At 43.9% G+C, this 12,463-nt stretch overlaps 1 protein-coding gene across 1 annotated transcript in view; it reads left to right on the top strand.

The window, feature by feature from the left end:
* Positions 1–7,317: 7,317 nt before the first annotated feature.
* SH3BGRL2 (SH3 domain binding glutamate rich protein like 2) overlaps positions 7,318–12,463 on the top strand; it is a gene marked incomplete at both ends in the record, with an annotated part of 43,434 nt that continues 38,288 nt past the window's right edge. Inside the window, one exon of the mRNA XM_082480742.1 lies at positions 7,318–7,362. Within this exon, the coding sequence (XP_082336868.1) occupies positions 7,318–7,362 (45 nt within the window). The remainder of the gene's footprint in view (positions 7,363–12,463) is intronic.

Raw genomic sequence — 12,463 nt, 5'->3', positions numbered from 1 at the left:
TCCATCCAGTGCACTCCTGCTCTGAATCCACATTTCTTCCACTTCTGTCCGGGCAGGAGAAGGTCCTCTCCGTTCAAACCAGCTCATGAAGTTGCAGTTCTCATCAGTTCTCATGTAGGCTGATACAACTTATCTGCTGCACATCCCTAATCACTGCTGCCATGTTTTCCTTTTTGTCCTTCTCCCACCACCAGCTCTGGATCCCACTTGCTTTTCCCCTCTCCAGTTTGGGAAACATGACCTGCGCACTTTCCCTACCCCTTCATTCTCCTTGGTCTCTGCCCACAACACCTGCAACGCTGACAGGGCAGCACACCCCTGGTCCAGAAGGATGATGGTGGGTTGGCTGCAGCCACCTGTGCTGCTTTCACAGAGTTAAATTCACACCATTTACACATCCTGCCTGCTTGGAAGGGGTCTGCCAGTCACCTGGTATTATCTCCAGAACAATGGGATACACTGGTGACAGGGCAGGGACTGCCACAACACACCTGGGCCACCCACGCTGCACATGGGGACACCTTTGGCTCTGAGCTGAGGATTACTGTGGGCCAAAGACTCTTCCCTGCTCTTTCCTGAAGGTGACCTCAAACCTGTGCCTGAGTACAGTCTTCTGTTCCCACTATGTGAACATGGCCTCCATCTGCGGGCTTGAACCCATACTTGAAATGCAATGCATGCGTAATCTTTATCCTCAAATTTATGTCAGCTTTCCAAGTTTGAGATTTCCCCCCGCCTCCCTGTGAAGCATCTAAAACCTCTTAAATACTATATAAAAAAAACCCAACAAACTATTCTTAGTTTATTTGGTGTGTACACTTTAGGAAAGATGCCAGTATCCATGTACTTAGCTGCTTCTTATTCTCCACAAGATTACTCGCTCTTTGTCCTTGTATGCCTAAATATTATTGCTGACCCACTTCTCCTGCATCCTGCAAGGAACGAATCTTCTAAAGTGCCTTGTCAGAGTGGAACTGGACAGACATGGAAAACCAGCTGGAAAACAGCCAGAATGAATGTGGTGGTAGATTGCTTTTCCAAGGGCTTGGCAGAAGATCCCTCAGGAAAGGGCTGGCAGGACTGCAATGCTCTGTGACTGCTCCCTGAGTGCACTTTGCATCTCGAGCGCTCACTAATTTAAGTTTCGTTGGAACTGCAGATGGGGAAATGAGATTTGCGGGGGCTTTGAACCATCATCACTTTGCAGTAATGTAGATTACTAAATGTTGCTCAAATTAGCAGAAATAAGGATGAATCCGTCCCCTAAGTTGCAAAAAAAAAAAAATGGAGAAAGCTTCTCAGAAGTTTGGTTTTACCAAGAAATTCAGTCTACCAGGCTTGACAGTGTTGAGCTTGATTTGCTTGCAATACCTTGGGCTGAAAGAGCAGATGGGGTAGAAGGCTGGGTACTGACTGGAACCTGCCTGGATTCCTACTCCTCAGTCATAGCCACTGGCATCATCCATGGTGGGATCTTTAAAGATGCAAGTGCAAAAAGAACTCTGGCACTTCTTACACAACGTAGCTGTAAGTTTGAGGAATGATGAATGACTTTATACAGAGCGTGAAAGATGTTTTTACCTCCAGTTTCAGTTATTGCAAGTCAGATGACTGAGCTACATCAGATGATGAATTTCACAGGAAAATGTTTTTCTTTCCAAAGGTCCTAGTATTAGGAATTCATGGAGGGAATCAAAGCAGCCACAGATACTAACAACTAGTCACGCTTCAACTAAAGGGCCGCAGATTGTGTCTTCAACTGAAGGGCAGCAGCTGAGAAGAATGGACTTTTATATAGCTTTGGAATTATCTAGATATATTTAGATTTAAATGACATGAAGGAAGGTTTTCTCAGCTCTCTGTGGTTTTTTTTTTTGTATGTGTGTGCTATCAGTTATAAAGAAATGATACAAAAATAATTCTGAAATCAAGAACAGCCATACCTTTCTGCTTTCCTCAACATCCCACAAATTTGTCAATGGAAAAATCAAAAACTTTCTCAAAATGGTTCCAGCTCTGTCTCTTCCCAAGAGCCCGCTTTAACACCTGCATTTTGTAGTCGCTTCACAATAATTCAAGTCAAAAGAGGAAAAGCTTTATCTTGGGACAGTGTTTAATTTGGTTGATGTTATCCCTAAAATTGGACAGCAGGGAAAGCTGTGAAATGCTCTAAATGTAAACCTCTGGCCACAATCAACGTTCTGGCGAAAACAAAGTCCTGCGTGAAACTGAGTTTGTTATTGGGACACTCCAGTGTGATTTACACAACCTCTGAAGTCATTTTTGCGAGGGATAGGGTGACCCTGACTAGGAGCTGCTTAACCTGCTGTGCATGTAGAGTAGGAGTTGTAACAGGGTGCACAACGCCCGACTGCAGGCAGTAATGCACAACTGAGAGAGTGTACCCTGAAGGTTCCTTCTGTGATTAAACTGATACCTTAAAAATACAGTGGCTTCTAGGATGTACACGGAGAATCAGGTTCCAAACAGCATTATCTCATACGCTTTCAAGTTGTGTCTGGCCAAGATATTTACAGGCTATCAGCCACCACACTGAGTGCCATTACTCAACAAATGGAACAATCCGGTACTTACATCACAGTACTTGGGCCATTTTGCATGTTTTAGAGCCTTTAAGTCATCTACTTTCTCTTCGGGTCTGCAGTGCGAGATCAGCTGATGACACTCTGTAGCTCTATTGCAGCTGGAATATTCTGTTTTCTCTATTTATCTTCTCCTTTTGCTGCTCCCTGGCATGACAGCCACATTTCTACCAGGGAAGATTGTTCAAGACTGTCAGAGCTTTTAATGACACTCTAAAACAGTAATTTTCAACATGTTTTGATATTAAGAATTTTTAAAATGTCCTGAATACCCCTTTAGAAATGTCAAGTATGTGGATTGTTGCAGAGTCTGTGTGAATTTACTACTTCTTAGCAAATTTTCACAAAACCCAGAGAAGTAACTGATGGATACCAACAAACCACAGACCAGAAAAATTCTAATATGCCTCAGAGGCTGCTCCTTTCAGGTGAGAGTTGAAGCCATCTTAACCACTTTTTCAGTTCTGAATATAATATTCCATTTCTCCAGGATTTTTTTCCTATGCCTGTTGCATCTTGCTATCCAAATAATCCTTTATCATAATTAGAATCTTCTTTGTCCGAGGTTGTACTTTTGTACTTTTATACTTCTCTTTTCACATATTCGCAAGCCTTGGTTTTGTGTGTTCTTTGTTACCGTAGCAGCAGCAAAGTTCTGTTTAATCTTCCATGAAGATCTGGCATAACAATGAATCATTCTTACCACGAAATCTTCAGAAGCTACCCCCTGCCCCCCATAAATTCACGTCTCCAACTCCAGTATGCACCTCCTGTAAACATGGAAAACTGCTCATAAATCATTTTAACAATGTTTTTAATTTATCACATTTCTTCTACTTAACTAAATATTTGTACCATTTGGTCTTCAAGCCTCTAGAACTGTACAATAGAAATGGACTTAAAGGTATGGCCTCAGGACATTTACCAGCAGTGGCTGCAGGACAGAGGATGATGGCTAGTCTTAACCTGTACGACACCTGGAAGTGCAAAATTATCCAATAAGTTTTACCCTCCACAGAGTATTGGAGTAGTTCTCTGCTTCAGAATCCATGTAAAGTAAGAGGCTGCTCTACAAGCTTTGAAATCTTCGACTTCTCAGTGTAATATTTCTTTCTCCTAAATTTCTGGATTACTTCCATGACAGAACTAGCTCCTTTGTGCGTATGGAAACACTAACAAAACAGAGAAATGAAAAAGCTGCCTGGATTCTCAGTGCTCATGCTACATCAAAGTTGATACTGAGAAGTTATAGGTGCAAGATTTTTAGCCTGAAATATTATCAATTTACATATAAAAATTGAGAATTACAAGAACATTCATTGAAATACACCTTGAGATTTTTCAAAATCTGTTTCAAAGGGTGTTTGAAAGGACAGTTTAATTAAGTTGCGGCATTCACGGTCAAGTAGTTGAACGCAGAGAGGAAGCCCCCTGCTCTTTGTTGGTGTCTTCTAAATATGTGTGGAATAAGGATGCTGAAGCGTTGGCTAGGAGCTGTGTCAAATGTGATGGATAGAAGATCTCCATGAGCTCTGGCACTTTAGCTCAATTTGGGTCTATTAACTCTGGCTATGAGCTTGGCAGCTCAGACCGTGTTTTGAAGTTCAAGCTGTAGGAGTCTGCTCACCCAAGGGCTACAGGAACAAAAGGGAGACTGAAAGCAATCAAAAGAAAAATGTACATTGGCTTGGACGGCTGGGGATCAGTTTGGGACATTCAAAATGGAATAGTAGGTTTGGATTCTTCTAAGGGGTGCTGTTTTTACTTGGTTTTACCTTTCCTACCACCTCTTTTTTCCCCATAGCTTTTGAGAATTTATACATAAGTGTTACTCAGTAACACTTTCAGGTAAACTGAAATGAAACTTGTTTGTTTTGCAGATGGGAAAGGAGACTAGTTTTGTGGCTTTTGGAGCTAGCAAAGTAGAAGAGTCTTGCAAGGAGAGGAAACAACCTTAAAAATACCTTAGGTACGGTTTTTACAGTCCCATTAGAATTTCTTGATTTTCTTATTTACATCTCATGCTTTTTCCAGTTTGTGCCATTGCCATATGGTTTCTCTAGGTTACTGGTTATGTGTCAAGGCTGTCTCTGAGAGGTAGGAGCATCCTCTTCTGTTTAGTGAGAGTTAAAGATGTTCAGCACCCTTCAGAATCAGACTTTGCTATCTATTTTCTGTTTTGCTGTATTTAAGAAATATATTAGAAGACAGGAGTTATTAATGTTATAATTTAATGCTATATATTAATGATGTGAGAGAATCAAATACAGCCAGGTGCAGTGAGTTGCCCTGATTCTATTAGTTTCACATAATAACAGTATGGCCAAACTAGAATATTAAAATTAGTATTTTATAGTGGGAATTAATAGAGAAGTAATTGGTAGTAAACATCTCCACCTTTTTAAGAAAATTTAGAGAAAGACAGGAAAATATGTTGTCAGAAATAATCCTGCACTCTGAAGGAAATACACTGAGTAAGGTGATGGGGATTTTCCAGCAAATTCCTATAATTACTCACTTATCACAGAGTTTTAACAAGTTGCTCAGAGTTACCTTACAAACCAACATAAATATTTTGCCTCCTTTGCTCCTTTTGCTGCTTGTTCAGCAGCGATTAAACAGTAAACACTTGTTGGTCACTGGTTTATGGTTCCCACAGTAAGAGTTGCGGTTGAACGCAGACAGGAGCATTGAAGCCAGAAAATCTTAACCTTTGTACCTAAGTTTACTCTGATGGAGTTTAGTCTGTTTTCAACAAGCACTCTCATGAAAGCAAAGTAATGCATAGTTATAAATAAATCTTTGCAAGACTGGAACCTGAATTCTCATTACAGGGTTGGACTTTATATTGCTGATATTGAGCTCCACTCCAGAGGACAGTGAAGTCAGTGGAAAGCCTCCCAGTGACTTCCACAAGATATAAATCAAGCTCAAAATGAGCACTGTGTGTCCTGATTACTTTTTATGGCTCTTGCTGGGTACCTTCTGCAAAACCTGCAGGATTTCAAAACAAATCACAGAATCACAGAATGGTCAGGGTTGGAAGGGACCTCTGGAGATCATCTAGTCCAACCCCCCTGCCAGACCAGGGTCACCTATAGCAAGTTGCACAGGACGGCGTCCAGGTGGGTTTTGAATGTCTCCAGTGTGGGAGACTCCACAACCTCTCTGGGCAGCCTGTTCCAGTGCTCTGCCACCCTCAAAGTAAAGAAGTTCCTCCTCATGTTAAGATGGAACTTCCTATGTTCAAGTTTGTGCCCATTACCTCTTGTCCTATCACTGGGCACCACTGAAAAAAAGACTGTTCCCCCTGGGCACCCTCCCTTTAAGTATTTATAAGCATTGATAAGATCCCCCCTCAGTCTTCTCCAGACTAAAAAGACCCAAGTCCCTCAACCTTTTCTCATAAGAAAGGTGCTCCAAACCCTTAATCATCTTAGTAGCCCTGTGACCAATATTAAAATGTAAAGAAAGCTTTAAGGACGTATTCAGCAACAAGTTGAGGTCTGCTCTTAGTCTGGACGGTCGAAGTTCAGGGGGGGTGGTGGCGACGCAAAGGTGTGGAGGAGGCTGACCCCACACACGTCACCATCGGGGTGAGGCGGTGGAAAGGGAGAGTTTAGTCAGAGGGAATGAGAAACCACCTGGCTGCCTGTAGGGAAGTAAGGGGATGAGGGTTACAACAGCAGTAGCATGTATAAGGCTGCCAGCTATGTGGTTCTGTGTCCTTAAATAAAGACAGGCCGCTTCCTCACAGCCTCAAAAGCTGGTGAGGGCTGTGGCTGTAAGGATTCGCACTCAGTCACTTGCAGATGAGCTGACTGATGAAGGGTTATTTGGGGTTATCCGCTTATCCTCTTGATTAATAACATCTGTTCCACAGCTGACAGTATTGAGAACTCTACATCCATACCCGGGAGTGAAAACAGAGCACTCCGTTTAGCTCCTTTAAGATGTGTGGGGTGGCAGAGCCCTCTCGCCCAGGGGTCTACCTCCCTCGTGTTGCCCCTTTCGCCAGTCCTGACAGGAATGTGCCTCTGCGGTCTCTCCAGAATGGTGCCATTTTCCACCCCTTCGCCGCTGTAAATGGCGGCCAGCAGGGCTGGGCTTGGGCCCGCCAGAGCAGAGGCAGTGGCTCCACACCAGGCAGGAGTACCGGGAGGAGCCCGGCAGGCCGAGCTGTTAGGGAGGAGCAGCCTTGACGGTGGACGGGGTGAATTTAAGTGCTTTGTTCGCCGTGTGCCACTGTGACCTGCGGGCAGCGCACCTGGAGGCTGGCATAAGCCTCTCAAAGGTGAATGGTAGCACTCGGCGGGCCTGAGCACTGGGCCCAAGGCCGCCTGAAGCACGCAGGCTGCCGGCGCGCCTCGGTTTTCCCGCTGAAGCACGGCGACCAGCGGGCTGTGTCCGTCCACACAGGGGGCCCCACGCCCGGGGAGAACTACAGCCCCCGTCGGCCCCTGCGCGCCGCCTCCACCTTTCCCGCCTCTCGCCGTTATCGCCTGCCTCCTGTCAGCGAGCAGCCGGACCCGGCTCGCCCGAGAGGGGGCTGCCGCCGCGGGGAAAGGGGGTGTTGCGAGTGGCGGCCGCCCTCGGGGGGCGGTGGTGGTGGCGCGGGGTGGCCTCGTCCCCGTCCCGTGCGGAGGAGCGGCGTCCCCACATCCTCGCTGACCCGTCCCGTCGCCGCGGTGGCGGCGTGGCTCATGAGGTGAAGATGGTGATCCGCGTCTTCGTCGCCTCCTCCTCGGGCTCGGTGGCGGTAAGTCGGGGCGAGCGGCGGGGGAGAAGGAGGGGAGAGGAGCGGGGCCGCCGCCGCGGCCGGGGCTCAGCCTCCGGGGCGAAGCTGCCCGGCGTCGTCGGCCGCCGCTCGCCGTCCCCTCAGCTTCGAGACCTCGCCCCGCACACTGGCACGGACCCGAGAGTCAGCTGCCGAACGCGGGTCTGAATTTGCCCGGGGTTGCTTGTGCAATGGGGGATAAAACTGACCACTTACCCTCCTCCTCCCCCCTCTAAAGGCTGCCGAAGCGTAACTTGTTTGTAAATTGCCTTTGGCAAACCAACCCCTCCCCCCCCCCGCTCTGAAATTTGTAGGGGACGAATACTGGGTGTGTTTAAAGGGTCTTAAAGGTGATTAAAGTGGGCAAAACTCGCCCGCCCGGGAGGGGGGTTGAGCGCCTCGGGGCAGGGGGAGGCGGCCCCGAGGGGCGCCGTGGGCCGCGCTGCCCCGGTGTTCGCCAACGGCTGCAGGTGCAACACACAAATAAAAGGAGAGCCTGGAGACCAACTTCGGGGCCAGCAGCAGCTCTCTGGGCTAGCGAATGTTCCGGGAAAGGTACAGCCCCTTTCAAACTCGGTTTTGAAAGGCATCGCTGCGTCCTCTGCTTAATTGCAGCTCTTACAGCTTTCTCATGTTGAATTAATTATGCGTGTGACCTATGAATTTCCATATTTTCATATAAAGTGGCAGCGCTGATTTCTGTTAAGGCAGTCTTAGCGTAAGCCTTCTGCTGAATTTGTTCTTTAACGAGAAACATCAGAAGGATTTAAATATAATTGCTATTCTTTATGCTTCAGCAGTGAAGGCAGGGGCATTTTTGCGTTGCGGAAGGATGTCGCATTGTATTTTCCCATCTGAAAGTTTATTGTGCGTTCACTTCCTTCAGCCTTTTACTGGGCGATACTCGTTTTCAGTTCAGTGGCATGGTGACAGGTATGTGTTCGGATACGTTTTGGCATGAAGTGTTCAAAATGCTTAGTGGCTGCATTATAGCTAATAAAAACTAATTATCCATTTCAGTAGCTAACTGAGTAAACACAGAGCATCTTCAGAACTCTGTAATCCATGTTCATCAAGCATCCATAATAGAAACATCTCCTTCCCTGCATGGGCAGTTGGCTCATGCTGTGGTAGCTCAGTATTGCTAGGTTTAGTTTCTGTTTCATGTCTCAGCTTGAACAATAATGCATAGTTTTATGTTTTGTTTTTGTTGAAGGCGAGGGAAAGGGCCACGTAATTAGTTCATGCATATCTCCCGTTCTGACCAGTCTGCAAATAGGTTATTGATGGGAGTTTTTGATTCTGCTCTCTCCTTTCCCTGTCTCTGCCTGCAAGGTATGTATCCCGTTAGCAGCAGCAATATGACCCTCTTCACTATCTATTAACCCGGCAAACCAAATCTGAGGTACACAAGCAATTTAATTTGAACATCACTTAATTTGCTGACTTTTTTCTGGGTTGGATAACAAGAAGATGACATAGGGATAACAGTTTACACACTGGTCATGGTTAACTTTCTTCATGTAGGCATCAGTATGTCTGAATACAACCTAGCCAGAGAAGAATAGATAACTTAGTGATTGAAGATACTGTTACACAGGACCAGAGCTGTGATGTCTCTTTTCTGTTAGTTTTTCTTCATCTGTGTTATCACAGCATTTGGGAACCTTCATTATGGGCTAGGTTCCTGCTGTGCTCAGTGTCGCATGCCCAGGGTTTTTTTCTGTGGGCTTTGCAGGGGGTGTCCATAGATCACAGCTTAGTGATTGAAAAATGAAAAAGCTATTATTGGCTGGTTATGTGGGAATCCGCATCTGGAGAAAAGGGCGGTTACTGTATTGCAGGTCTCTAAACAGGGAAGTTTTAAACTTATTTTCATCCTACTGGAACTAAACATTAGTGAAAGGAAACAAAAAGTGCTCAAGTCATGTAATTCCTTGTTGTCTCCTCCAGCTTTCAGCACAACTATGTCAGCTACTTCTTGGGATCCTGTACAATTCATGAGACAGGATGATTTCCCGGGCTAGAGAAATGAGTACCCTTTATAGATCCTACTCTGTCTCCTGCTAAAATCAGTATCAGAATCTACAGTTTAATTTCCACCTGTAGCTCTGCTTGAGTCAAATTGTAGGCTTGTGGGAGTGAATGTGGCTGAGATTCCTATTTGTCCTGCTGTAATTGACTAAAACCTTCTATATGTAATATCTGCTGATAAACTAAAAGCAATGTCATAGTGACACAGTTCGCTTTCTTAAACTTACTAGAGATATTTTGTGAAATTACTTGTTATTTTAAAATGAAAAGTCCATCTAGTGTCTAGGGTAAGCTTTTGGTTTTGCTTTTTACCTCACCAGCAGGGTGCTGTTAAAGCAGGGGCACTTCTCAGTCCTCTGTCCCCTTTGTGCCTTGAATAAGACTGGTTTGAGTTTGCAGAGAGGGAGGGGTAAAGACAGTGATTTGCTTAAATAAAAATGATACGCAGCAATTTCCTTATGTTAACTGGCAAAAGAGATATTACCTAGCAAATAAAATGAACTAAACTCTTTGTGTATGACTCCTTTTGAAAAATGCCCAGGCCAAATGATAGGCATTTGGCTGAAACATTCCTGAGAAATATACTGGTTGTGTAGTCAGCAAAGGCTTAATTTTGCAAACATATAACTTTCCCTGGGAAGTTTAAAAATGTTTATTGATCATGATACTTCATGCAATTTATTTTGTGCTAACGAAGATAAAAATATGTAATAGTCACGCGTAATTCTAAGAGTGTCTAGTTTCTAGCACATAAAATGTTTTGGGGGTCATTCTGGAGAATGAGAAAAGGAAATAATTGGAGTGAATGAGAAGGAGCCAAGAACAATGTGAACCTTCCCTCCATTTGGTCTTGGATTTTTCCCTGCAGCATCTTCCTCACATCTGAAGGTTCTTAGACTCCCGAGAGGTTAATGGTAGTACATGTTTTTTGTTGTTTTTTAAAATAAAGCTTGTGAATATAAATGCCTTACAAGCTTAAATGAGCTCACAGATCCTGAAGCCTAGTTGCTGTTTGAGTGGAAATGTTCATCTTCAGTGTTTGCAGAAGCTGGACTGTGGGGTTTACCCTGTAGGGATGCTGTAGACAAGTTCCTGAAACCTCCTTGTGGGAAAGGAGCAGAGAGACATTGTTTATATCTGTGCATTTCATAGAATGGTTTAGGTTGGAAGGGACCTTGAAGATCATCACCTGTCCCATAGGCAGGGACACCTCCCACTAGACCCAGGTTGGTCAAAGTCTCATCCAGCCTGGCCTTAAACACCTCCAGGGAAGGAGTTTCCACAACTTCTCTGGGCAACCTGTGCCAATGCCTCACCACCCTAAATTTCTAAATAACCTCGTGTTGTTTTAAGCATGCATTAGGCAGATCCAATTCAATCACAATGGGAAGACTCTGAATAGGCAAGCAGGCGTGTTTCTACAAGCCTTACTGCCTCCTACTTTTTCTGACCTGCATTTCTACTTGTTGGTAAGTTGTGTCTCAAATTCCAAGCACTTCTTTGTAGGACTGGGGAGGCAGGCTTTGCTACTCCTCCCTGATAAGGACAATCAGTGTTGTTTTGTGCTTAGAGAAAGGCTACCTTAAAATTAGCGTTTACTTTTCTCCCTCAGCAGTGCTTCACTGTTCTCAGGAAATAGTTTATGCCCTTGTTTTTAATCAGATCATTCCAAGGTGACTGTAATTTAATCTGTTTCACATTTTTCAGTCTATCAATAAAAATTTACACTCTTGCTACTCTACTGTGTATTGACTCAGTTAAATGGTTTTCAGTGTTTTAAAGCAGCTCTACCTTTGACAAGAAGCTGATAGTATGAGCCAAGTAACTCTATGCCTAGAATTCCTACAGTTATCTAGAAATGTCAAACCAGAGGAGACTTCAGTCCTCTTGCAGTCAGAGGACTGAAGATCAGGTAAGGGGCATGTCATTGAAGAGCTTTCAAATAAGGGAGAAACTTCAAACAGCTGTCTCACTTTACTTTCTCCTCTGTGGTGATAATCTATTGCCTTGGAGCTTCACCCTTAAGATGAACAGATATTACAGGGGAGTTACTGAAATAATGGAACAGCAGGTAGAATCTCCTCTGAGTGGTGAGAGATGCAAAACACTTTCCCATTGAAATTTTTGTGTGTTCATGAGATATGAAAAACTCATAACTGAAACGAATTCCATTTAGTGTACGAGGGCAAGTGCTCGTACACATTCTCTACAAGAACATGTTTAGAGGGACAGGAAGGTTTGGGAAGCACAGCAGCAACCTGAAATGAATAGTCTTTTTAAAATGACCAAAACTTGGACTTTGACTCTTGCTACTGAAGAGAATTATGATTTTTTTACTGGGAATCTTGATAAGATAGGTGCAGTTATAGCTAAATTGTTTCTATGGCAAATATTAGTTTTATGAGACCAAAGCTCTGCTTTTGTTTAAGCATGTTATGGAGGTCAAACAAATTGGTATTTTTGTTTCCTGGAATTACTTTAAATCACAGTATAAAACATCAGAATGTCATGGTTGCAGTCATGTTTGTTTGGCTCATGTGTTGTTGGATAATGTAATGAAGACAAATACAATGCTAACATTCTCAAGGCTAAGCTTAGTCTCCTAGCAATAATGATGGATTTCAACTCCACCCTTGTTTGTACAGTCATCGTAACTTAACATTCTCATAGCACTTCTCAGGAAGAATGTGCTTCCTGTTGAGAGGTGTGGAATAGATTAACTTAGAATATGTTACTTCTAGAACATCCACCATCTAACAGGATTTTTTTGCCTCTCTGCAGCCCAAAAGCACAACAGTCAAAACTGAAAGTGATTTGGTTGAGTGATACAAGTGCCTTTTGTGAAAACTGTATTAGTTATGGTGGTCACTTGGACGGATTTACAACTTGTAGGATGTGATTTACAGAAATTCAACTACCTATGATATAAAATATTAAGCTTTGCAAATTCTAAACATTACCATGATTTTTTTAATAGAAGTCTATGAAATCAGATCATAGCAGCAGGTAAGTTAGCTTTTCAGAAATGAGACAATAATCTTTACAATTA

Source organism: Vanellus vanellus (genome assembly GCF_965231255.1).
Source record: "Vanellus vanellus genome assembly, chromosome: 3".
Lineage (NCBI taxonomy): Eukaryota > Metazoa > Chordata > Aves > Charadriiformes > Charadriidae > Vanellus > Vanellus vanellus.
This window is presented reverse-complemented; position numbering and strand designations above follow the sequence as displayed.